This window comes from Melozone crissalis, unplaced genomic scaffold (genome assembly GCF_028551555.1).
Source record: "Melozone crissalis strain CALT ecotype California unplaced genomic scaffold, PUWL_Pcris_2 ptg000018l_1, whole genome shotgun sequence".
Lineage (NCBI taxonomy): Eukaryota > Metazoa > Chordata > Aves > Passeriformes > Passerellidae > Melozone > Melozone crissalis.
The window spans coordinates 23,422,959-23,450,048 of NW_026535796.1; the positions used below are offsets into that span (position 1 = coordinate 23,422,959).

At 38.9% G+C, this 27,090-nt stretch overlaps 1 protein-coding gene across 2 annotated transcripts in view; it reads left to right on the forward strand.

Annotated features, from left to right (window-relative positions):
* The window catches only part of DCAF5 (DDB1 and CUL4 associated factor 5), a 66,933-nt gene that overhangs the window by 21,032 nt on the left and 18,811 nt on the right, over positions 1-27,090 (forward strand). For both annotated transcript variants that reach the window (XM_054275519.1, XM_054275520.1), the window contains exon 6: positions 12,814-13,027. In XM_054275519.1, coding sequence (XP_054131494.1) covers positions 12,814-13,027 — 214 coding nt within the window. The remainder of the gene's footprint in view (positions 1-12,813; positions 13,028-27,090) is intronic.

Consider the following 27,090-nt stretch of genomic DNA (forward strand, 5'->3'; position numbering starts at 1 on the left):
TGAGGGATTTTTATGCCTTAAGCCATCAAGGGAAATTCTTCCAGTCCTTTGGTATTGATGTAGTCCATCATAACACTGAGGCCACTGTGAAAGATTTTCACTCCTATCATTCCATCCGTGGTGCCAATAGAAAGTACCAGATCATTTCACCTTTGCCTGCTTTGTCACATTCTGTGGTAGTGCAGTTTTGATTAGAGGTTGAATGAGTACAAAGAAGGGGAAGAAGTTTAGATACTTTTAAGTGTTTACTGTGGGTTGCCAAAATTTTAACTCCCAGTGGGCTAGGCTGGACCACAGCACTCTACCAATATGGGACATGGGAAGTGGTTACGTGTAGTTAATAATTTGCTGCTGGTATAACACTTTCTGTAAAACTCATGGTCCCAACTACTGTCTGTTCTCAGATGGAGGCAGAGTTAGGTAATGCGGGCACTACTTTTTTGCTTCATAACTGGAGGCTGCTCTGGGGAATTTTGCTGCTGCTTGTCTGCAAAATCCAGCAAGTGAGAAGCTTGGAATTCCAAAGACTAGCTGTTTGTGGCCAGTAGCAGTACTGTAGTTAGCAATACCTTCACGTTGTAGTTAGCAATATTTTCACACAATACACATTGCAGCCAACAGCACTGTGTGTGTTGAGGCTTTTTACAGAAATAGGTGAGGTTTGATAAAACTCACAGGAATTGGGAGGCCTTTACTCATTTGAAGGGGATCAGGCTTGATGTTGAATATCTGATTTTAATCAGCAAAGGCTTCTCAGAGGAAGTATAGTTTTTCTTTGATGCTGTTCAGCTTGATAATGGACTATCAGAAAAGGGGAGATTTGCTATTAACTTCTAAACTTGTGCGTAAGTCACTGGAATATGGCTAATTGTATAGTTTTAAGCTAACAGCTCTACATTTTCAAAACATTGAATAGAGCAGTCATGTCCTTGTAGGCTAGAGAATTCAGATATAGATTCCATTGCTTGAGAGGAACAAATGAGCTGTATTTACTTATTTATCCAGAAAATCTGAGGATTTTTACATGGCTCTTCTCCAATTGAGTTATGGGAGAATTTGTCTCAGCTTGCTGTTGTATGCCTCCAGCCAGGAAAATCAGTTTTGTCCACTTCTTTAGGCACCATTAAACACCCTTAAAGTTTTTAAATTGAATGCTTTTAGGGCTGGGAAATAAGTCCTGATTTTGAGTAGATTTTATTGATGTACCGTGGAATTGGTTAACTGTCTAATAGGAAGCTGGGAGTGCTTTATGCTTGGCTGCCACAGTGAAGGAGGTGATTGAAAAGCCAGAATTTCTTGGCATGCATGGAGAAATTTAGAGACAGTTGCACAGTCTGAATTGTGGAAAGTTTAGCTCACTTCAAATAATCATAATTTGATTAGTCTTGCTGACTGAGTCAGGATACAGAGGCGGATTCATTTTGCTTTTTCCCAAAGTTCATTCACAGCTTGATATCTCTGCTGTCTCAGATTTAGTGCAGCAATTGAGATTCTCTCCTCCTATCCCAGTATACTAATAAGATCTGGATGTGGTGGATTGGCTCCTCAGAAATAGCTATATGAAGTGCTATAAATGCTGAACTAATATAATTCTACAATTAAAAGCTGACTAGGGAGTCTGGAAATCTTATTTTTCTGTTTTTAGAATGTGTAAGTATTTCTATTCCTTCAGGTGGATGTTAAACTGAAAACATCTGTATTGTTTCTTCTTTAAAAAGAGTGCATTGAAAAGCTTTAAATGTGGTTTTGATTGAGGAGACTGCTGTAAGGCATTCACACCACTAGATGGGGTCTGGAAGCTGTGCCTTTTTAAAAGAAAGTTCAAGAGGGAGGTCTGTGCTTCTTAAACTATTCACAATAAAATATGTATTAAAAATATTGTTACAGAATTGCTGGGGGGAACTCAGCAAGTTGGAGTACCTATGTATCTCAAGCAAAGAATGTGTAATTTCAGCTGTTGTTAGGTACTCATGTTCTCCCTTCTCTTTTTCCATGCAGCTCCATGACCATCTCATTCTTTTTACTGAAATGAAAAGACTATTTTTCCCTTAAGAAAATATTATCATTGTACCCTTAATGCTTTCTTTTCCTATGTTCCCTCTGACCCACCACTTACATCAACATATGTGGAAGTTTTTGAGATCAAAATTATATTGATTTGTCCTATTAATGATGATCACATGTTTTTAAACTGATCTTCATGCTGCAATAAGGCTGAGAATCTAGAGAAGCAAACTCCTAAGCTGTGGACAAGGAACACATGTTGTTAGATATTAGTGAATCATCTAGTGATTAGCTCATTAAACAGTAAGCAAAATGTAGAGGTATAGAAATTCTTCCCTGTAGTAAACAAATTACGTTCAGGGGGCTCTTGAGAGTGGACTCTTCTTAGCAGGTTTATGAATGTTGATGTGTGTTGATCTTTCCAACGTGTGGATGACTTTGAAAGTGTGGCTGCACTGTGCTGCTGGTCTTGAACTGACTGTATTTCCTCAAGTGTCTGTCTTGAAGAGAGCTTTTCTGCCAAGTGCTAATTACTAGGTTCAGCTTACTCATTGCACTGCAAGTAAACACAATCCAACTCTTAAACAATCTATGACATCCATAACTTCTGGTCCACGTGTACTGGAGATCATAGATATTTTTGAAAATCCAGTTCTTGGCTCCTGATTGCTTTAACTGGTAGTTTATCTTACTTCATTGAGTTCCCAGCTTTTCAAAGACCTGATAAGTATTACCTTTTTTGGTTTTGTATCAGTGGTCTGATAGCAAGAGGGAAATACAGTTGGACATAGAAATCTTGCAGATGGTATTAGATCGATACGTAGCTGGAAAAGCTAGGCTTAAGGTTTAGGAGGCCCCTCTCAGTATCAAAATAGGAGTGGTAGCTACCAGAACTACAGGAAATTTGAGAGCAGTTCTTCATAGTTTAGTTAAATGCATGTCAAGTAGACCAGCTTTGCAAGAGAGGACTGAATATTACCTCTGAATAATGGCATGGTTAATTCTGTTAGGTTTTGTTTGTTTTTTTTTTTTGATAAGTGGATGTGCAAGGGAAAGGGAGATGAGTATTTGCAGCTCTGTCTGTACCACAGGTGATATTTTTAACCTGTTGCATAGAGAGGACTTCAGAAAATCTCTGTGATGATGTTGAAGGTATTCTAAGGTCATAAACACAGCATCATAACTGAGTACAAGTCCATAGATTGAGGTCTCCAGTGGTTGCCAATTTTAGTTTCTAGTGTCATACCTTCAAGGTATTTGATCCTTAGAGGTCCCACAAGAAGAACAGAGATGGCAGTTATTTTCTGAGTAATGCTCACCCATGTGCTGAATTTTTATCCTTTCTAGCTTTCCTTCCTGAGTTCGCTCTACAAAGTAACTGTTGCCTTTTTTTATCTGTGTGTTACCAAGATGTCTGGTATGTTGGATGAAATACTGAGCTTCTGCAAGTGTGAGGGATCAGTATTGTTGGGGATAGTAATTCAGGGACCAGACACAGGATTTGCTTCTGACAGTGAGCTTACCAAGGTTCAGGGCTCTTTCCTTAAAAGCTAGTGCTGGTGAATTGGGAATTTTCTTCATGTACTATCTGTAGGTGATACATGATGGCAGGAATAGTAATGAGGATATTTAAAACTTTACTTTGACTGTCTTACATTTTGACTTTTCATGTGAAGGAAAGAAGCTTCTGATTATCATCACTTCCAGTGTGATTGCTTTGGGATTCCCTAAGTCCCTGCAGGTGGAACAGTTCACTACATCATTGAATTGGCAAATACCCGTTTCAATTATTTCAGTGCAATAGAAGCATGCTGTATGTTTCTGTTTGGAGACCTTTGTCAGTCTTGCTCTGAGCAGAGCACTGTGTTAAGGACTGCAGGAGAAATGTGTGTATCTTGGCAACCACTTGACCATTGTCAGGCTTATAATTTCTTTCTCTTCCTAGTAGAATAATTTGGTGTGATTTTTTGACTGATTTGATGTTGCTTAAAGTAATCCATTTAGGCTACAGTTTAACGAATTTTAAATGCTGTTTTGGAACTCACCAATATGGGTCAACCATACCACCTCAAATAGGTCAAATAACTATTTGTCTTCTCTTGCAGTTCAGAAAATAGAACTCATCCCACACATGTACCATCCTCATATGTTACACTTCTGTGCTACTGAGGCAGCTCAACTGATCAGTTTCTCAACCTAGAATTTAAAGACCTAACCAGATCCAACTTGGCATATTTGCCCCAAATTACACAGAACCTAAATGTAGACACTTTCCCTTCTTATTTGTGTTCCATTATTTCTCAAAAATTCCCTTTTGAACTTTTAGGAAGTGAACTGATTATTGCTTAAATTAATGGGATTGAATTTTTCTGGGAATCTTTGGGAAGCATTAAAAGAACATTTGAATAGTAATGGCATCTGGGGGAGCAGTACTTTTTGGATGGCTTTTGGCTTTGATTTCCTTATTGTAAACATAAATCTCAAAAATGTTTGCCACAAATTTAACCAAATTCAACGACTTACTTAGATGTTTCTAACTTTAAATTATCTCTGCCTTTCCTTCTTCTCACTGAGGGGGAAAAAGGGAGTACTTGCAAATGAGCCTTTTTTGTCTTTGGGCAAGGAGAGATGGTAACAATCATCAAGGCTTTAGTCATATTGATGACTTTCTTGCCTGAGGAGACTTTTTTGTTGTTGTTGCCATCTTCAGTCATTTGATGGGGTTTTTTTTGCCTTTTTTTCTTTAAAGACAGGAGTGCAGCCTAAAGTTTTGAACTATGTAGATCAGTGAATTTATTGTTAAACAATTTTTTTTGTTCTGAAGCAGTAATTTCTGTTGCTGGTGTAAGCATCACCTAATAGATAGTCTGGAAATACTTAACTTTGCAAGTCTGCCAAATACTGCCTGGTGTTTGAGTGTGTGAACCAGGTACTGTAGTCTCTTTTTCCCACCCTTATGCCTTGTCCTTATTGTGGAGTTTCCTGGGATAGTGACATAGGAAGGGCCCACTCACTTAGCTATATTCTAGATATACACACTGCATATTTCATTTGCAGTCCTTCTTTATGCATGATCTTGTCAGCCCTCTTGGGATAGAGGGTTTAGCTTAGCTTTCTCTGTGTTTAGTCTGGTGTCCTTCCTGGAGTGGAGCGTATTTAGAAAGATTTTTAGCTTTCCTCTAGGATCCCTGGATTTGTTGATCAGACACAACTGAATTGTGGAGAACTGAGATTCAAATTGTATAATAGAAAAGAGTGTTCTTAGTAGCTCAGCTTTTAATTCTTTGTTGTTCTCAGATAGGGCCGTGGTCATTCTTCTGTTTGGTGTCTTGATTGTTCTCCATCATATGCACTGGGATTTTCTGATTTGAAGATGAAACTTTTTCACACCTATCAGCATCCTCACATTAACGCTCTTGGTTCTGGCAGGCACTTAAACTCAATACTGTCCCTTTGCTCTGCTATTCAGGTTTTAGATATTCAACACTATGTAACTGTAAACAGCAAGTCAGGAAACCTGGTTTTGTTTCAGAGTGTTGGTTAGGTCTGTTGATTGACCTTTCTTGCCCTCAGTTTTTCCTGTACCAAGAAAAGGGAAAACTGCCTACTTCAAAAGCCTCATGGCGCTTAATCTTTTTGTTAGCTTTGAAATACTTTAGCACCCAGGTCTTTCTAAAGCAAGAATTTAAAGTGCAAAGTATTGTCCTTGTAATGCAAATTTTGAAAGTATAATCTGTTGCTTAAAAGAACCTCAGATTGAATGGGTTTTTGTAGAGGGCTTTCTTTAGGCAGTAATCATTGTAAATCTTGCCCTAATCACATCTATCCTTCAATTTAATATGGAAGGAATTAAAAGAGAATTTTTTTTGTCTAAAAAGGAAAAAAAGGAGAAATGAAAAAAAAATATTGTTGACTGAAATCAAAGGCGAGAGCCTCTTAGTTCATTCATATGTTCTCACTAGGAGAACATATGAAAAATTTGTTTAACCCTATTGTAAGAGAAGGGAATTAGTCTTTGAAACATCAGTCCAGGGGAAATTGTGGTAGAACCAACCTGATGAGTCCAAAGGTATGCCTGCAGTTATATTCACTTAGCTTTAGGTGAAAGTTTATATTCATCTTCCACCTACTAGAGGCAAAGGATTTACTAGTTCCAGACTGGACTCTTCTACTGCAGGAGCATTTAGGATCTTGCCACTCTTCCTGTCAAAAGAAAGGCCTACTTTCTTCTTGCTGTTATTTTCTTTAATATCTACTTGTGTAGTTTTTGTAAATTAAAAATTCTTGCAGCTTCACTAGAGGAAAGCGGGGAGGGGATTGTGTGTATATATATTTTATTGAATAAGAGAACAAATCTGTGGCTGATGTTACTCATAAGCTTTCCTAATGCAAGACAACAATTGTAGCACAGAAATGTGCAGGAAAAAATCTATTGTCAGACTGCAGTATTGACACGTGACTGATTTTGCATAAGGTATGAAAATGGCCTCATTCTTCTGGAGGAACTGCCAACTTCTACACTCAGATTATTTTTCGAAGGTAACATTCTCTGATATCCATGTTCTTTGTGTTGTAAGGACTTCGGTGAATGCTTGGTTTTGGGAACACATCCTGCTCCTTTTTTTGGTCTAAAGGTCATCTTCCCATGCCATGTCTGGCTGTGTTTGTTATCTTCTCTATCTGGTTATCTGATAGAACCTGCTGGTTTGTGTTTTGCTGGATTTAGCTGAGCAGTGTTCCCTGTCACAGTCTGTACTCCATCCTACAAGGTGCTATTTCTGAACAGGCTGCATAATGGACTCTGATCAGAGAATTTAGGGATTAGAAAAGGATGGAAAAGATCAGGTGTTTCAGCTAGTTTGTTGTTGTTGGGCAGTTGCTTTTTACATTGTATTCTCAAGGGTTTTTTTATCAAGCTAAATTTTATTGTTGTTTGATTAGGTTTTTGGTGGGTTTTTTCCCTGAAAAACGAATTGTCTGCTTACTAGATCTCATTTATTGCTTACATTACAGTAACATCTACATGATTCTAGCCTACATGAGAATAGGACACTCTTGTGCCTGGTGACCCACAGACCTGTGGCGAGGGCAAACCTAGGGCAGGAGAATATGAATAGATCTGTAATGAGACCTAAGCAAACCTTGGCTAGGGCTGGTGGAGGATGTGAAGCATTCAAACAAACGGGATATTTTTTTTTTTGCTCGTTGTCTTTGGCTACTGTTCACTCTTTGCAATGGCAGATGTAACCTTAAATCCTGAAAGGATAAAAGTCATACAGATAAGGAGGAGAATTTAGTACACTTTATTCTGCCCTTGCCATCTTCCTCAGAATACTGAAATTCTTGAACTATTTTCCTGTGAATAAAGGCAGAATGCAGGGAATCACAATGCTTTCTGAAGAGCTGCCTGAGATCACTGATGTAGCAGTTAGGTCATAAGTGCCAAACTAGGCAAGCCTTTGCTGTTACATTGTTGGGTTGCTCTGGGTACATAAATGGTGATGTTTGATGTTTTTAAGGCTCCAGTTTCTGAAGTCTGTTATCAGATAAGAATCTCAGTTATTTAAAAAATTAAAATATTGCCCTCGTGGTTTGGAGCATTGACCTTTGAGTTTGCCATGCAGGAAAGTTCATTAATGATGGGGAGATTGCATTTTGAACTAGTTTATATATTTCTGACCTTAATAGTAAACAGCGAAGAAATGTCACATTCTTGAACACCCTGAATTCTGTACTTTTCTTATCTTGGTGGATGGAGTTAATTATAATTGTACTTACTTTTGAAGAAAAGCAAAGATACTAGTTTTGCTAATAATACACAGCCTTTATTTTATTTGGTTATTGTTTAATATCTGAGCAAATACCCCTTACTCCTGGTAAGGATTCTTGGAGACAGTTCTTGTGAAGGTAGTAAGATAATCAGAAGTAGTGATGATGATAGAATTTAGAAAAGTTAGCTTGTTTCTGAAAAATAATAAAATCTTGAGTATGGCTTGTATACCTTTAGACATGGATTGACTTCCTTCACATTTGTTAACACTTAGAATACTTATAATGAAATGTACACTTAGATACAATTTATCTGCTTTTCAAAGAAACTGTCTTGAGATTTCTGAGATTTATAATCTACTTTAAAAAGGTCTGCATGATTATTGAGCAGACTGTGCTCAAAATTGTGCTGACTTTTCTGTTATTGGTTAATTTGGCTCTTAAATGTTTGCTTCAGACTCTATATGAATTGTGTCCTTTTAAACACACAAAAATTTTCTTGCAAATAAACCCGCAAACTTTTCTGCAGTTTTCCAGGCCAAAATTCTGTCTGCCAAGTTTCATTCCAGTTATTTTTTTGCACAGTTAGAAGTTTCTCAATTTTGTGGTTACAGAATTGCTGACAAACACAGTTGTATGCAATGGTGTGTATTAGTTACGAGCATTCAGTTCATTCTTTCCTTTTAAGGTCATTCTTTCATTAACTTAGTCTCACTCACTGCTGTTTATGATACCAACACTTTTCCCTTGCTTAATTAATTTCTTTTCTTAAAGGACACTCTTGTCCCAAGGACAGTGTCTGTACTGCAATGCAGTGATGCTGCTCCTTCCCTTGCTCCACTAACTGCCAGTTAACCAAATTATTTACATTAGTGGTGCTGCTGGTGGATTCAAAGCCTTCCATTGTTTGGCTCAGCTGTGTTTAGTCAGCCCTTGCCTGCTGCCTGTGTGCTGCATATCCAGCTACGGAAATGACCATATTGCATAGAATGGTCCATTCTCCCTCCTCAGCCTCCCTCCAGCTCCAGCATGTGTGTTTGGATTGCTATGTTCCATCTGTGGGCTAAATATTTCTCTTAATCATACAATATGACTTTTTAAAAAAATCAGAAGTGCATGTGTCTCTCTATATTGCTTCCAGAGCTGGTAGGCAACATCAGCATTCCACAGCTGTCTGGGTGAGCCAAATTTGGAAGCAGAGCAAATCTGAGTAGTCTGGCTTTGGATTCATAAAAATAATGCCTCTGGCAGAAAGAGCACTCATCTTGTTCAGAAGTGTCCTTTTAGTATTGCCTTCAGATTTCTCACTAGCTGTCGTGGTCTGTGTCTTCAAGATGAGAGTATTGTTTCTGGAGTGCTGCATCAGTAAACTTTTAGTAACTGCAACAAGGTGTTGCCTCTGAAACTCCTTTGTTAGTGCATGCAGGAAGTGGCAGTTCTAACATGAGCAACGTATCCAAACATGTCTACCCTGCCCCACATAATCCTCTGTGAAAAAATCCAGAAGTAACACTGACTAAAAGTGCAGCACAACACCCTGGTGCATATAGTCATTGGAACATGCTGAAACACAGCACTTCTCTTCCTCTCCCCATCCCACTCTCCAAAAAAAGTGCAAAAGCTCTCATTCTGATTAATTTGAAGGTTTTTAGAGGTCCTTGATTCAGACATTCTCTTTAGTACTAATGAGTATTAGTATTGTAAAAAATAACTTCTGCTGGCTTCTTTCTTGGAGAGGGCTGACTGCTTTTTTCCTGCAATTTTGATGGAGATGGATAATCTAGAAGGCATCTTGGGCAATTATTATTTTTTTCCTAAAATCATCATGATTGTTCTAAAATCACCAAAATTTCATAATGCAAGTTCCTGAAGTCTTAGAGCTCCTCAGTTCTCAGTACTGCTGCCATGTGCACTGCCTGCAGTATGAGGCAGAGAGAGATTTCTCAAATCCTTTAAATGTCCTCTGTTTAGAACTAGGTGAGCAGCTTTGCCACCAAGATAGAGCCATGAGCTGCACTCCTCCATACACATCTCCCCCTCTTGTTTGTGAACATATCTCAGATGTTCTGTCCTAGGAGGAGAGAGCAAATATTTTTCCTCTGTTTGGATCAGGAAGTGGATGTTTGGTGGGGGTTTGTGTCAGTTTGTTCACCTCATCCCCACCTGACTACTTGCTGCGTCTTTTCAGTTTCTTAAAGGAAAACACTGTGCAGTTAATTTAATAAGTCCTTTCAAAGAGGCAGAGAGGAAGCAATCAGGACACAGCAGGGTGGGGAAAACAGAAAACTGCTGTCTTGTGATTAGTAGCACAAAATGCTGAACTTGGAGCTATAGTGTCAGGCTTTTGGGGCCAGAATTAGGGCAAATTTGGAAAGTCATTGCTCTTACACTATAAATGAATGGCAAACAGCTATTTTAGTATTTCTTTTTGTATCAGCCAAACTAGCTCACTGCTTTTGTTAGTGAGAGGGTTTCATTTTTTAGTTTTCTTTTTTTTTGTTTGAGCCAAATGTTTGAAAACACTGCAGCAGGAACTGTATATCCATCACGTGTGGCTGAATTGTATGGAGTGAGGGTCTGAGGCAGGCAGAACTGTGACTCTTTTGAGAAGTATTAACTGTGCAGCTCTGTAATTCTAGACTTTTCATGTATGGGTATTTTTTTCTGAAGTTCTAGTCTTGCTTCCGTTAATCTCTGAAGTAAAACATTCTTTTGAAGCTTTGTCACACTGAAGTTCCTGCAGCACAATACAGAATTCAATTCCAAGTTTTGCTTTGGTACCTTTGACTGCTGTAGGAGCTTAATGAAACATCTGTAAGCAGAATGGAAGCCAGTTTAATATTGCACTCCTATTGCTATAAAATATAATCTCAAATGATCTCAGGCAGGGCATAATACTAGCAATGATGGAAACTTTGCTTGAAGACTTGAAAGGATGGGGCATCTGGTAGGCTCACTCATGTGCAGGCAGGAGAGGGTTCTGGGCTGTGATTTGGATTAAGGGGGAGAACTGGTAATGAGGGGAGAAGCTTAATCTCAATGCAGCAGTGGTTGCACCTAAACATTAAGTCTGGTTGGTGTATATGTGTTATGACCTTCTTATTCATGTTGGACAACTCATATTTTTCATTAAAAATTAACTTTTCTTAGCAAAAAAAAATCTGGCATTGTTTCTTCTGCCTGTTTTTTGTGTTAAATTCTTGGTTGGGTTGGGGTTTTGGGGGATTTACAATGTTTTTGCTCACTTATTTGTCCTTTTTGAAGAAAGTGGAAAATTCCATAGAAAAAGAAATGGCTTGCTAAGACCTATGAGAAAAGAGGAGGCAAAAATAACCAAAACGCATATGATATCTAGTTTTGTTTTGATTTTTAATGCCTGAGTATTTTGAGGTGAGTACTTTATTGATCTCAATTAACAGAAAAAAGGGCTGATGAGAGGAATCCTAAATCCTTCTCTCTAAGCTTACAGTTTCTAGTATTAAATTCTCTCTGGTTTTAATTAAATACCTTGAACATGATTTATAAAAGCTTGGCAACTTTGCCTTGGAGGAGGAGAACATGAGACACCAGGACTGTTCACGCTGATAAAAGTGTTGTGAAGTTTTGGTGCCCAGCCTTAAGAACTTACTAGTTAGTTGGCTTAGAAAATGTGACTTCTGGTGCCTTTGTGGCACCCTGGCTTTGACTGCTCAGCGCACAAAGAGTGTATATGAGAGAGCCACATATTTCTAGGGCATTCATTATGCAGAATCTTATATTTTGTGTTGGTTTTGTTTAACTCTGGCTTAGAAACAATGGCTTTTTAACTTCACTGTATCTCAGGCAATGATGCGTGTTTTGACCTGCATGGAATGTGGCTTCCCATCCATGTGGAGTGACTCATTCTTCACAGTTGTTGGGGCAAAGGTCTATATCAAAAGGTGTTATGCTTTAAAATCTATGAATAAGCTTCCCTCTAGAATTTACGAATTCTGAGCTGGCATGCTTTTTCTGGTCCAGAAGGGGCATAAAGGTCACAGCTTTCAACAAGATTTGATGGCTATTGCTCCAAACAGAAGTGTTAACAAAAAAATTGAGCTCTAGTCCTGTTTAGGAAGTGATCACTGAACAAAGAAAGAGGTAAAATGTCTTCCATCTTTGGCTCACTTTCCATATTCACAATCATTTCACGTACACAGATTGAATGAAGTCGTTGGAAAGAACAGAAAATCTGTACAAGTTGCATTTAAGGTGTGCTTTGATTAACTTTAGGTTGCTTTATGGAACAAATCCCATATTTGTTACTTTTTTAAAGACAATCTGGAAACTTGTGAACCTTTGGTTTTGTTTTGTGTATGTCAATAAGAATGGATACAAATACTCCATCTCTGAATATACAGCCTTATATGGGACAAGGAAACCAGCTAATCCTGCCACATGAGAGTTTTAGGTAATAATGTCATGTGATAACATAATTGTCTTGCCTACTTGGCAGTATTTTTAGATGAAGCTAGTTCAAGATTAGCTAAGTAACTTATTTTAGCATTTCTTGCAATAACATGTTAGTAAGATGTCCTTTTATTTAAGACATCTGGAACTGATTGTGGAGTTTAAACATCCTCTGATGCCCTGCAGAGATATAAATAGAAGCAGGAGAGAGAGAATGGCCAGCCTGTCTACATTTGGAGAAAATGTCATCTGGTGCCAGAGCAAGGGTGAAAGACTGCTTGGTTCAAGAACCAGCTAACAAAAGTAAAAGGACAGCCTTTTTAAGGCAAAGTGCTCTGTCCAACTTTGCTAATGTATTTTTTATTAACAAAACTACTCGCAGTCTTTAATTTTTCTCTTCTGAAGACTTTACAAACATAGCATTTTGATAGCTTGTCATTCAGGTTTCATATTAAGATTTTTCTGGAATTGAAAGAAGAAACTAAATAAGATTATAGTTTCCTGGGCTTGTTTGTTTGAAAAGCCTCAGTAAGATTAAAGAGAGCTGTCTCTCTAAGTAGTTGAGTTGGTATGTGCAGCCCATCTCACTTAGTCCCACCTGTGTTTTCCCAGCTCCCTGCTCCGCTACGGTGGGAACCTTTCCCTTCAGAGCGCCATGAGCGTCCGCTTCAACAGCAACGGCACGCAGCTGCTGGCGCTGCGGCGGCGCCTGCCCCCCGTGCTCTACGACATCCACTGCCGCCTGCCCGTCTTCCAGTTCGACAACCAGGGCTACTTCAACTCCTGCACCATGAAGAGCTGCTGCTTTGCAGGTGATCGGGATCAGGTAATGAGCAATGCTGCCCTGAGTCTCCAGAGTTTCCATGACTGTTTGGGAACGCCGTTGTGAGGGTGGCTTCTTTCTGATTCAGCAGATAACGCAGGAAGCAGGACACGTACGGGCTTATTCAGAACTGTTTTGCAATGTGGGCTCTGAAAGAAGGAAAACATATACCAGAACACAGGAGAAGTTTTACCTGTTGTTTGATGTGATCTAATACTTACTTGGAAGATGACGTGCAGAAGAAAATATTTGCTGGTTTTTTTAGGTCCAATTAATACAATGTTATCTACTCATCTACATATGATGTGGAAGGATCTTCCTTGCATTTCAGTTTTGTTACAGAGTAGCATAGAGGCAATCCCACAAAATGTAAATATTGTGTATTTATAGAGTTATTAATTCTCATTTCAAATTATAATGTTTCTCTTTTAATACTTGACTACTAGGTCAGGTAGAATAGGACTTTGTAGTCACTGATCTGTAAGTGATGATGACACGTGGTTAGAAAGGAATAGTCTGTTACTTCACTGAGGCAGGGGTCTGTCCCTACTACTGATCACAAAGAAATAGGTCTCACGTAAAGTGGCTAACAGAAGCTCATATGATTCTAGAGCCATTTATTGTCTTTGGACAGCTATATTTAATAATCATAAGCACTGTTTAAGGACAAAATATGTATTTTCAAGCTATGATAGTATCAAACTATGGTCTGAAAATTTCTTAACTGTCATCAGCAAAATTTCTGCAGTCAGAACTTGATCACTAATTCTATTGCTGCTGCTGCAGGAGGCAGAGTTGAGCTTCTTTCAGATTGCAAGAAGGAAATACATTCATGTCACTGAATTTGCGCAGTGTTCCTCAGTTCTGAATGTTTTTTGACAAGAGTGTGAAAATGTGATAATGAAACTCATTTAAAACAATTGAGTGACTTACTTTAAAGCATTGGAAAAACACATGTGTTGGTTAAGAAGAAAACCACTGACAATTTGTGTTCTATTATTTAGTCAGCCTAAAGATAACATACTTTTCTCCTCTGGAACTCAGTGTAGAGCTTAAATTATGTGTACACTCTGTCATTTGTTACTAAGGATGTAGAGAAAAGTCTTAGTATGTGCTGCCCTGCTTTCTAAGGCATTTTCTGATGGGTATGCTGTTTTAAGAGGAGGAGTATGTCTGTTCTGTATCAGGCTGATGCGATACTTCAGGAGCCTGCATTTAAAAAAACCTTTATATTCTTGTGGCTTGGCAGACCTTCTGTTCAGATAAATAGCAGCAAGTAATGCTGCTAATGAGTTGGAAATCAGCAAAAGAGTATAATAGTCTCTCATAAAACTATACGAAGCTAATGGAGAAGATGAACTTTTCTGTGGAATGTTAGAGAGATGTGGAATTTGACATTTAGACACAAGCTCATACCCATCTTCTAACTGGAAGGAAAAATGATAATGAGTTCAGAAAATGCCAACACATGCTTCAACTCTGTCTGAAACTGTCCAGTAATGTTCAAATTCAGTGGCTAAGACTGTCAACACTAGGGATAGCCTTTATAGGGACTGCCTTTTACAGGGAACCCAATTGCAGTTGCAGGTATATCTAGAAAAGAAGATTAGAGTTGGAACCTACTGGAAGATAGACAAGGTGAACAAAATAATAATTTTGTAGAGTTTCACCCTTCTGTACAACGAGTATGCTTTTGTATAATGTATGCAAGTCTTCACCCCTGCGAATCAGAATTCATCAAAAGAACTAATGGCTCTGTATCCAATTTAATCTGGCCCCAGTTGCCTCACCCTTTTAATATTGCTGTTCTTAGCATTTTTAAAGAATGTCTCTCATTTGAGATCCATGCAAAGTAAGCTTTACAGAATACCTTGCTTTTATTTCCTCAGGATCAAAATTTTGTGTGGGCTAAGGCTCATTTGAAGGGACTTGTGGGTAAGCAAGTTGCTGTCCAGTTGTGAGTGGCACTTGTGGTAGGAAGGCTTCTTTAGCAATTTCTTCACATTGAACCTCTGATTTTCTCTGTCTTTGGTTCTTCTTTTCATCTTTATTAAACTGCCAACTTGATATTTTTGCTCTTTTAAACTTTCTTAAATAGCTAGGTTGTACCTTTCTTACAGAGCACAGTAAATTAAAAATGGAGTCTCTTGTGTTCAAAAACTATTATGTGTTGTCTGCACAGGTAATTAATCTCATGAAGTTGCATTTCTATACTATATTTTAATTCTGATAAGAAAGAATTATCCTTAACTCATCACTGTTTAGAATGCAATTGCATTGAGAAAAAAAGTGAACTGCTGAGAGCGGGAGGCCTTGTCCAGCAGAGGTAATGCAAGACCTTTCACTGATACCACTTCTTTACTTGGCAGCAGCATTTACTTATGTTCCTGGGTTAATGACTTGTACTGACACTCAGAGTTCTGACAGGCATTTGGATGTGATAAAGGGATCAGAAGATAGATGGGAGATGGAGAGATGGCCTTTCAGCTCTGTAAGACTCAGCTCCTCACAGAACTGTAGCCTTTGCTAATCTTCCTCTCAAGTTTGTACATAGCAAAGGGTTTGCTCACAGGAAGTTTTCTTGTAAATTATGGCCATCAGGGTTTAAAACCCTATAACTGCTAGTTTTGGGTTGCCTTTGGAAATTTGTTTTAATACAGTGGTGAAAATCTACAGTAAAGGTAAATAACATCCTGTCCCAAATGGATTGCATTCTGATATGGCAGAAATGAGCAGATTCTGAGCTGCAAGCACACAACTTAAGAGTTCTCTTGGAGATTGCCTTTATATCTTAAGAATCCAAATGCTTAAGTTCTCAAAATGACCAGAAGTGTTCTTACTTTGACAAGGTATGTGTATTAAAATGATGAAATTTCTTTGCAGAAACAAACCACAGATTACTAGTTGGGGAACAGTTTGATTGGTTTGCCTGTTGATGGGGGCTTAGACTTTCTAATATTTTCTCAGTATTGTTTTTTTTAGTGCTCACAGATTGTGATAGGCACTCAAAGGACTTGGAGCCAGAGCTCCTGATATCACTCTAGAGGGAAGTCTGCTACCATCAGGTGTGCAGTGATCTGTATACCACCTCCTTTTACTGGAGCATCTGAGGTGCAAGTAGATTGAAACATCTTAGCAAAGAATGATATATCGTTAATGCTTTAAGGTACCAAATGCAGAAAGACTCACTTGTTAAGCACAATGTTTTTGTTTTGTTTTCTTCCTTTTTAAGAATGCGTTCTGAAATGCTTGTGTGATTTTGCATTCTTGCAGGTATTGTGGGTTGCAGCACAAGCTAAGTGATGGGGATCTTAGAGGATGAACAGATTTTTTTCTCTTTGTGGCCTTGCAAACTATTGTTTGCCTCCAAAAGCATTATTGTCCTAGTTCTTGTGAGCCTGATTTTAAAGTCAATGAGCAGTGTGTGTGTGTGTATAAATCTATATATATACACACACGAGCAATTTTCCTAGAAATGCCACATCATGCTTTTCTTGTTTCTTGCAACTACCAAAGCTTGAGAGGCATTGTTTAGCTGATATTTTATTTGCACCCATTTAAACTTTGTGTGCTCCTCTCAGAATTTTTTCTTTTGTCCTTGTCATTGGTGTAATGACCTATTCACATGACACCAATTTTTCTACTTTTTGAGGAAGAGCTCTGATGTTAAGTCATAAACAGGTTCAAAATGATGTGGTGTTTGCATTATCCAGGAGCTCACTTCAATCATACAACTGTGAAAGAGAGTAAGGGTAAGGTAGGCTGGATGGATCCAGCATGACTGTCAGCTTCCCACTGCCTTTGTTGGCTATAGAGATTTGTGTGAGAACATAATTTATCCATTCTTCTGGGCATCTAGGTCCACAATTTTAAAAACAGCTTATTTATACACTCAAGTCCCACTGACTTTAGTATGCACAAGTGTTTTATTATATACAAATATTAAATGTGTGAGACTGCCTGGTCATGTCACAGTGCTGGGTGAGTTTCTATTCTTCTTGTCAGCATTAGAATTTGGGAAATATTGATTAAATACTAAGGATTTTTGATTGCTAGACTGGTATAGAAAATAGCTTATATCTGAGGATACAGAAAGTATTGCAGGACTTTAGGTACCCAACCAAATGTGTATTTAAGTGTAGGAGCCTCAGGGCTATAGTGATGGGCAACACAAAAAAAAAGGCCCAGAAAGAAACCACAAAACACTACCACTCTCCAAACTAAAATAGTCCAAAAGGTTTTCTTGCTCAAGAATTGTTGCCTGTGTCACAATGATGAATGCTATCAGTTCATTCCTGTTTCTCCCTGTGTAGATAATGTGAGGCTGTATAAGGCTCGTGGCTGTAAAATCAACTGCGTATTGCCTGTTTTAAAAAGGCGGGGGTGGGGAGAAATAACTTGTACCCTGTGAATCAAACAAAAAGCGTCTTGACTCTGGCATGCCCTCAGACATTACATCACCACTCAGCCTTTTCTGTTGACATTACACTGGTATAGGAGAGTTTCAGGAATGCACTGCTCACGGTACTGCAAGGCTGCTCCAACTCCCTATAAAGTTACAGCTCTCATTATGCTGAAATTTGTGTTCTGAATAGCCCTGGTTAGGGACAAGCCAGCTTTTTGCAGGACAGAATTATTTCATGAATGTAACTCTTCCAAAAAGAAGGTTAGCTGTATAGTTGCTGGGGGTATTGTATGGTTGTATATTGCCTTTATAAAGAAAGAGAACTTTTCTTCAGTGGTGTTCTTTGTGTCATCTAATTTGAAGGTCATTTATCACAGGAAGTAATGCTTATCAATGTCTAGGTTTAAGAACTAGCGAGAAGAAAGGGAATTATTCTTTTAGAGAATACATTTTAAATTTCCTGTGCACAGAAGACTTCCTAATGAACAGTAGCTTATTGCAGTCAGCATTTCTTAATATATGAAAAGCATTCAGTGTGAAAATATGTTGCTGTGCTTGGATAAAAAGAAAATTGGTGTCTTACTCTGTCTTAAATTTGGTTTCTTCCAAGAATTATTGATGACATTGTATTTTGGTTTTTGATTTATCTACATAGCTGTTTAAATTCTACCTGTATACATAATGCATACGTATTAAGTCCATGTATAAGATTTATCTAGCAGTGAAATTGCTTATTCATTTTCCCCCATTATTTTTGGTAATTGACATTGGGAGGGTTATAGTGAAAATGCCTCTTTGGAGTCAAGGTCTCAACAGCAGGAGCTATGAGTTGTCTTTAACCATTCTGGTTCTGATTGCCTCTTCCCCCATTCCTGGTGCATCCTGCCAGCCCCATTTCCTGTCTCCCTTTTCTGAGTTCCTATAAGCCCTTGGGGGAGGATTTTCGACATCTGCACAGCAATACATAAGCCCAAAAGGACCCACACTGAAATTAAATTCTGGTGGAGTAGAACTCAAGACTCAGGAGACTTTGAATTTTGCAGGCTTTTTGTTCCTCATAGTACACCATGGGAGATCTGTAGTTAGCAGCACTTCTCATATGCTCAGATAAATGTGTTGACTTCTTTGTAATGTAATAGAAGTATTTTCCCTGCCATAGAAATCCTCGGTAAGGATTTTTAAGTTGTTTTTGTTCATTAATAAAATTCCTGTTATGGCCTTTCTGCATTACAAAAAGGCAGCTGTAAAAATGTTGATGGATTATTCTCAATGATGCTTCTGTAAGCATTTGAAACTGTCCCACACAGAGTTGGCTGCTTCTAAGAGTAGGGATTTAGGGAGTGAGAATGCAAATTTTTGGCTTTGAAATTTATGTACTAGAAGCAATTTGTATTTCTCCAGTCTGCTGTGTCTCACTGCTTTACTTTTTCCAGTTCATGAGATAGGCATGCTTCTCACTGAGGAACAAAGCTTCTGTTGTTTAAAAGCCTTTTGGACTCACCTGTTTGGTTCTCAGGCTGAGATGGAAAACTTTTAAGCTCTTTTTTGTGCCAGTTTCAGCCTCTTGAAAAGCAGTCTCAAGGAGTACACGCTAGTATGTAAAGAGTACAGGGTGTCCTGGCTGGTGTGAAAAAAGATGTCTGTTTTCACAGTGTTGTGAGCCTTCTTTGAAATCGTTAAGTATTGGGAAAAAAACCCAAAAAACTATAATTTGTGCCTCAGAATTTATTATCAAGTAGAAGATAAAAGGTTGTGTGTGTAGATACTTTGTAGGCAAATTATTTTCTTAACTGTAAGTTCTCCAAAACACATCTCAGAGAGAGTTTTCACAGTTATGTCTCCTCTTACTTTAGGTTTTTTCTTTGAAAGAAGGGAATAAGAGGTTAGTGGCTTGCACAGGTGACTGCTCATTATTCTGTCATCTCCTGGTTAACTGCTGTGGAGAGAAGGATCTCTAGTTGGTGACAATGAGAGCTGCTACAAGGAGGCAGCCATTCTGGCTGGGGCTGCAGTTTGAGGTACCAACAAGGCAGTGTGCCCTTCAGGGGACATCCTGTGCTTCCCCTGGGCTGTGCTGACACCCATGTGACCCTATAGGATCTGGCTGAAATACAGAAATGGCAATACTACATTGAATGACTCATGACAATTTGTATGAGGTTTTACTGCTGCAGCTCCTGAATCAGACCACTGCTGTTAGGGGTTCCAATGTTGGCAGAAGACATGTGGGTGGGAACAGACCTGCTGGGCAAGTCAGCCAGTGATGATTACAGCAGTCTTTCAAGCTGTACTCAGTGGGAATTCTATACTAAAAACCTAGATTTATCAACACCTAGATTCATCATCATAAAGGTACCAGCCTGGAAATACTTGCCTAATTGACTGTTGTCCTTAATTGTTTTGCCTTGTTGTTTCCTTGCTTATTTGTTTCTTGATTCTTTTGGAATAGGAAAATGTTTTTTCCTCCTCCTTAGTTGTGTCCCTACCTGGACACAATGGAAAGTAAACCTGTGGGTTTTCTACCTACAGAAAATGCAGACAACATGAAATTAGGATCAAATTGTAAATTATCAGTCATTTTTAAAATGGAAAAATAGCAGGGGAAGTTTTTTTTTTTTTTCATAGGATGTGTAGAGCAGTCTTGACACCACAAAAGGTCTAGAATCAGCTCTAAAAAATTTTCTTTTTTGTCACATACCTCTCATGCAAAATGTAACATATAACAAGACTGGTGTTCATGGTTGTGGTTTTTTTGCACATACATTTATATACACACACATAAAAATCACACACAGATATACATGTGTCTATGAGGGCAGCTTTCTTATGCTTTGCTTCTTTTTGTTTATAGCTTGCTTATCCCCCTTGAAGTAGCTCTATGAGAAGCAGATTGTCATGTTCACTCTGGGATTTTGTTGGGTTCAACCCTTTGGGGTTTCCTGATGTTTAGTTAGTGGGATGTATCTATGGTATTGCTTAGTTTTCAGTGGCTACTTACAGGGCATCTCTCTCCTGTCTCTGTGACAGCTGCCCTCTTGTAAAAGAATATTTCTGCACAGTCCATAATTCCAGAATCTTCAGCTTCCTTTATTAAATTTGAAATTGACTGTTGGGCTTAGAAGTTCTTGGAGACAGAGAGCTGTCACAAAGAGCAAAATGGCATAAGCCCTGTTTACTTAGGAAACCTTTCCTCCTTGGATAAATACACCCTTTCCTCCTTGGATAAATACACAGTTTTTATGTTCTTCATGTAAATTGATTCCTTTTCCACAGCTGATTGCTGTGAATTCCAGTCTATTTTGGACCATGTTTTTCAGACTTCAGTGATGCTTCATGTCAAACTGTGTTTTCCTCAATGCTTATCAGTGTATATTCCATGACAGAAGTGATGTGTGAGTCTCAAGGAATTAAGACTTGAGCCTAGCAGACTGCCCCAAACCAGATTCTTTATTTCTTATCTTAGGAAAAGAACCAAAAGTATACACCCCCCTCCAATTAATTGTGTTATGTTGCAGGTAAAATAAAGGGTCTGTACATCCTGTCTCTTAAAGGACATATGCAAAGCACCAGCCTACTGTTTCAACTTTGGATGCCTCTGTGCTTCTCTCCCAGCATGTGGGTTTTGCACTGCTTGAGGAAGTCAAGGGACAGCTCACTAAAACCCTGAGAAAAATTTTGTCTGCTCTTATCTTTTCTGCACCAAGTTTCATTGGCCCCTCTGAAGAAAGGGCAGACATGCCCAAGTGAGTGGGAATTGAGATTTAAGAAGTTTAATCTCTTTCAAAGCTGTAAACAGCAGCATGAAATTCAAATCTGACAAGCATTTTCCTGCTAGTAACTTAGCAGTACTTGCTTTTAAAATGGTTATAATTTCTGTGCCTTTGTCTGTTGTTTGTGCATGCATATATATAATATATACATAATTATATGGTGATAGTGCTTTTTGATTTGTGCATTTAAGACAGGCTCCTATATTCTTCTTGTTCTCCCCTACATCAGTAGGGCCATTCAAGAGACTTGAAAAAAATTATCCATGTCTGTTAGTCCTTTATCTATGGCCAAAAGCTTGAATATCTGATATAGGTCATAAGCAATACAACATTTTATGGGAGCAGAAAGTGTGGATATTGGAGACTAAAATAAGATGCAATTTAGATAACATTTTATTGAAATAATCCATATTTAGTAGCACTGAGGAAATGTAGCTTGTGGGATTTTAAAAGCTTTCAAACTGGCAGTGCTATGAACAAAAAATAAATTCCCTAGAGTGGTAGTACTCTGCAAAATGCAATGCTAATGCTACTGTTACTAGACTACAGAAGCAGATTAGATCTTCATTTATTTATATCAACTGCTGCAATTTCCTTAGGGAGAGGGAAAATGAGAAGAGTTACAGTGGAATGAGTGGGGAGTGCTAGTCCAATGTAATTGTTTCAGATTCCTGATGGCGCTTCATTCTAAGCATTTTATGTGTACTTGAAACCCAGACTGAATTGGTGTTTTCTCCCAGGAGCAGACTCTAACCATGCCTGAGAGTTTTCTTCCTTCTAAGGCAAACTTCTGAATCAGCAGCTCATAGTCATCTGGAAGCCTTTTCCTGTCATAGTTGCTAACAGCTAGGCATAGAAGCTGACTCTGTCCTTAAAAAAATTCCAGTATTAACAGCAAGTGTTTTTTCTGTCTAATCTTGTGGTTGCATGAATATTGTAAATGTTGATTTCTGAAGTCCTGGTCAGATACAGCAGCAAAAAGGCAGACAATCAATCGGGTGGGTTTAATATTGTTCTGTTCCCCCCAGACATCTGAGCTCCTCATGCAGGGTCTGGTTTGATTCCTAATTCAGCACTGCAGTGGTTCTTGAGGTTATGTTCAGCTTGAGTTTGTCTTTAGGGGGGGAGGGTGGAAGGAGGACAGTGCTTGATGTCTGAGCTATTTAGTTGTCTCAGTGAATGCACATTTTTGCCTCCCCCTGGCTTGCCTCTGTGATTCGATTATCTGGGCTTTTGTTCTTAAAGTGACTGAATAGAAGGTACTCTGCTAGGGATCTATCCCCTCAGGACCAAAAATCCTTGTTCACAATTAAAGTGGAGCCATACCATATGCAGGATGACATTCCTTCATCTACCCTTCCTCAAGCCCTTTTTTTTTTTTTCCTTTCTGTTCCTCCATTTTAAGAAGTCTACTCCATTCTCTCAGGATTTGAGCCTTAATAACTAGAGTTTGGTGAACTTAATAGTAATTATTTCTTTTTCTAGCAATAGGGACTGACTTCTTAGTTTTCTTAATTCTTATTCTACAACTGTGAACTAGTGCAGTGAACTATTGGTTTATTGTTATATTAGTAATGAATATATCCAAGAAAACTTTTCACAAATGGTCCTGTAAATGTCCCAGTAACATCAGTCCAGCTGTGCTCTCTAGTGGCCTTAGGTTCTGATTGTCTTGTGCAGAGAGTGCTAATTGGAATTGAGGATTGTTCTCCAAATGTCATGCAGTTTGTGACTTTGGCAGCTTGGGTGCTCACCCTTGAAGCTTCATGTGCACATTGTTCTTGCAATGGCTGCAGTCATGAGGTTCTTCTTGCAATCTCTTAGTCTTGACCAGAAAAGCTGCTTTCTACTTTTCAGGCCCATATCACCTAGTCTTATAGGAAAAGACAAATGCATTTGGGAATTCAATCCTATGTTGTGAGAACAGCAGGAAAGCATGTACCCCAAAGGTTTCCTTAGAGGGAAAGAGAGCAGAAAACAATGCTGGCTGCTACAGTGGTGGCAGTGTAAGGGCAGGTAGAAAATACTTGGGTTTTTTGTGAATATGATCAATTTCTGGTGATTATTGGCAGACCTAACCATCAAAATAAAATTTAATTTTATATTAAAAATTCACTACTCATAGCACATTGCTTACAGCGTGAAACTTGTGTGTATGACTCTATCAGTTAATGCTTTTGGCATTTACTAATGGCTGTTTTGTGTCAAGATTAAAGCCATAAGTAGTTTTTCAGTTCAGATCCCAAGCTGAGCTTGTTCTGTGGCTGGACATAATTGCATTGCAGATGCAATTATGTCCAGCTTTCTCTTAATTCACTCCAGAATACTTTAGTGTCATAGACAGGTAGAAGAATTGTAAAGGAAAGGCCCCTCCACCCCTTTTTTTAAAAATTATTTTAGGAGTTTTATTTTCTTGATACAAATATACAAGACATATCTGCTGCTAGACTTAGGGGAACAAAAAAAAAAATTAGGAGAGCAAAAAACAAACAACCCACCTCTCAAAACCATTTTGTTTTCAAAAACATTTGAGAAAAAGAAGTTCTGGGAGATATGTTGTAAATATGCAGTTGAATCAAAGATAACCACTGCATAAACAAAGCCTCCAAGCACAGAGGGTAATTCAAGCCATGTAATACTGCTGAAACAGACCAAAGTAAAATACTACAGGAGTTAAAACAAGGGTTTAATCCATAAACAAAAACATTTCAAATAAATTGCAAGATACATCCTTGTTACCACCTGTGTACCTCCAGGGGTTCCAGTCACTGCACCTCACTGCACTGATGCCTGTGTATAACACAGGAGAAAAAGAAGGAAGGCACTTAGCTCTTCACCATGTGCTTCAGCGCACTGAAGATCAGACCCTCCTGTCCCTGTTAGTTTGTTCCTCAGTGGCAATCAGCTTGCTCCAAAGTAACTGAAGCCCATCCATATTAAATTACAAACTCTTTTACAAAATATTTACGTCTGGTTTGAATCACAAACCAAACTCAGCTGTTTTGAGGAAAAACCTAAATCTAAAAAATTTTTGAAAAAATAATGAAGTGGACAGTCCTGGATCTTAAAACAGGAACTCAGGAGTTCCTTTGTTTTTCCTACTGGTGCTAGTTGATTGTTAAAGGTTTTTCCCAAGCTAAATGATCCTATGATTAATAAAAATAAATGGAATTTTAAAAAATCATGCTTATTGGCATTAGGTAACAAAACCATCCCATGGGATCCTTTGGCTTGTCCGATTCAAAGCGAGCACAGAGCACTGACATGTCTAATCTTCCCTGCCTGTTCCTGCCTTGTAGCCTTTCTCTATACAGGGATTCCTTGTAGATGGTAAACAAACCATCCAAGAAAATCTGATTAAAATAACTCTGTCTCCTCAACACAAATAAATCCACTCCTGACGCTCGGTCCTGTTGGGTGAAAGGTGCTGCAGCACCTGCAGCTTTTTTCAATTTGCAACTGGACTGGGTTAGCTGCCATGTAGTGCAAGCTATGGTGTACAACTCAAATGAAGCATAATTTTTCCTCTTTGCCTTTAGTCTTTCTATAGACCATCTCTCAGAAGCTTGCAAGGATTCAATTCTCTCATTTCGTCCTGGTTGAAGGATGCCAGAGTGCTCCTTTCATCTGCACTGTAGGTCTGGTTCTCTGTACACATATGCACAGCTTCCATGCAGCCATGTCTGCTGCCCCTCATGACATAACCAGAGCTCTCAAACAATGCCATCTCTTCACTTGTCAAGCTGATTTCACCTCTGTGGGGAATGCATTTCCCTGCTGTTAGGTACTCTGCCATGGCTGCGCCTTCACTGGGCAGGGGGGCATGTCCATACTTCCAAGGCCTGTCACCCTGAGATGCATGAGTCCTGGGAAATCAGCTCCTAGGTGGCCCTGCCTGAGCAGGTAGACTGGACCAGATGACTTCCAAAGGTCCCTTCCAGCTTCATCTCTTCTATGATTCTGTAAACCATTTTAAGGTGCTTCATCAATTTCTTCCTTTAAGTTCTCCAGACTGTGATCACTTTAATTTATGTGAGTCCATGTGCTGAGCTGCAGATCCTGTCGCTGTGGCCTGTCTTGCCATTAGTACTTTCATGATGGAGCATGAAGGTTTCAGGTGGGCATTTTCCTGACACTGTTCATTTCTCCTCTCCTCCTTCCTCTCCCCCCTGTAACCCAAAGCCCAAGCCTCGTCCGTCAGGACAATTATTTCCCTTTTTATTTTGGCAATCTTTGAAAAAAAACAATCAGAAGAAAGCTCTGGAGATCACCTGACTTTAGTTGCTTCTCAGATCTGATTGCTCAGAGAATTGTTCAGGTAAATTTTGGATTTGCAGGAGTGGAGATTCCACCATCTCTCTGGGGCTGAGTTGCAGTGTTTGTTATGCTCCTGAACTTGCTGTTCCTTTGTGCTCAGCTGGAATTTCTCTTGCTGTGACTTGTGACTGCTCATTGCTGAGTATCCACTGCTGCATGCCTCTGAGGAGAGTCTGTCCCTGGCCACTCGGTATTCCTTTGAAGAATGGGAAACTGTTGGGGTCCACTCTGTCCCTTCCCTTTCTCCTGGCTAAACAAAAGCAGTTCTCTTACGTTTTCCCTGCAGGGCACAGGCCTTCAGCTGCAGCAGCCCTCTTGTCTGCTCTCTGTCCAATTTGTTAATATCACTCTTGTACTGGGGGACCCAAGCCAGACACAATACCCCAGGTCTGGCTTCAAAAATGCCAGACAAGGGAAACAATCACTTGTCTTGTTCTTCTGTTTACACCCTTGTCAGTGATCAAGTATATTGCTTTCTGAGAGCAGTGACACATGACATTTCCTGCACAATTGGTCATTGAGTCTTACAGGACACACAGAGTGTTCCTCTGCAAATAATTTTGGAAGCAGGTTTGAAGGGTCTCACAGACACTCCATTCCTGGCATGTACATAACATGTTTTTTCTGTCATGTGTGCCTCATGCAGGATATCTGAAATCTGTCACTTTGGGGCCCTGTCATTGTTAGTTTATGATATGTGGGAAAAGAAGAAAAAAAAATATGGTAATAAATTCAAGATACTGACTTTTCTAGGTGTTTTAATTGCAATTCTGTTTTTAGTCATGTGTCCTTGGCAAACTGGTTGCTGCCTCAACAACACAATTTGGTAATAAATAGTAACAATTGGCAATATTTCTATACAAATGAGACTTTTTTTTTCCATGTAGCATTTCTTTAACAAAACATACTAGAGGTGCTTTCTTTCTAATTGCTGGGATGTTTCCTATATAAACCCTAATCCTTGGAGTTTTGGCACAGCAGCTCAGCCTGCTGTGGGCTAACATTTTATGAGCAGTCAAATGAAAGGGGAAGCACATATTCCTGGCACCGTCAGGTCAGCTTGGAAGGTAAATTGCCTAAGTGCTTGAACATGTTGGCTTGTAGAAATAACTTTCTGGCTTGGAAAGTATGGGTTTATGAGTGATTCTGAACTAGTATGCACAAGCTTTTAAAGGAGCTTTTGTTTGATCAGCCCTTCTTACCTGTCAGAAAAGGAGCAGAATTGCATTCATAAGTGCTTACTCACATCCTGCACTCTTAAAGATGACGGGGAAAAGAATGGTTGGATTATGATAGCAGGAAACCAGAGAAAGGATTTTAGTGGTTCGTTATTGCATTTTTGTGATAGGAAACATCCAAACAATGCACTAATGTAATTAGCTTTGCAAACAGAATATGTGCAAATTGATAGCCATTTTTTCTGTGATAGTCTATATTTTGTGTTTATTGACTTCTGAGTCCTGTGTTATTCCAGAACTTGTCTCTTCACTGCTTGGTGTTACTTTGCCTGATGATTTTATGTTTCCCTGGAGAATGAAAGGCAGAAAATAGTTATATTTGAGCCAAGCAAAACA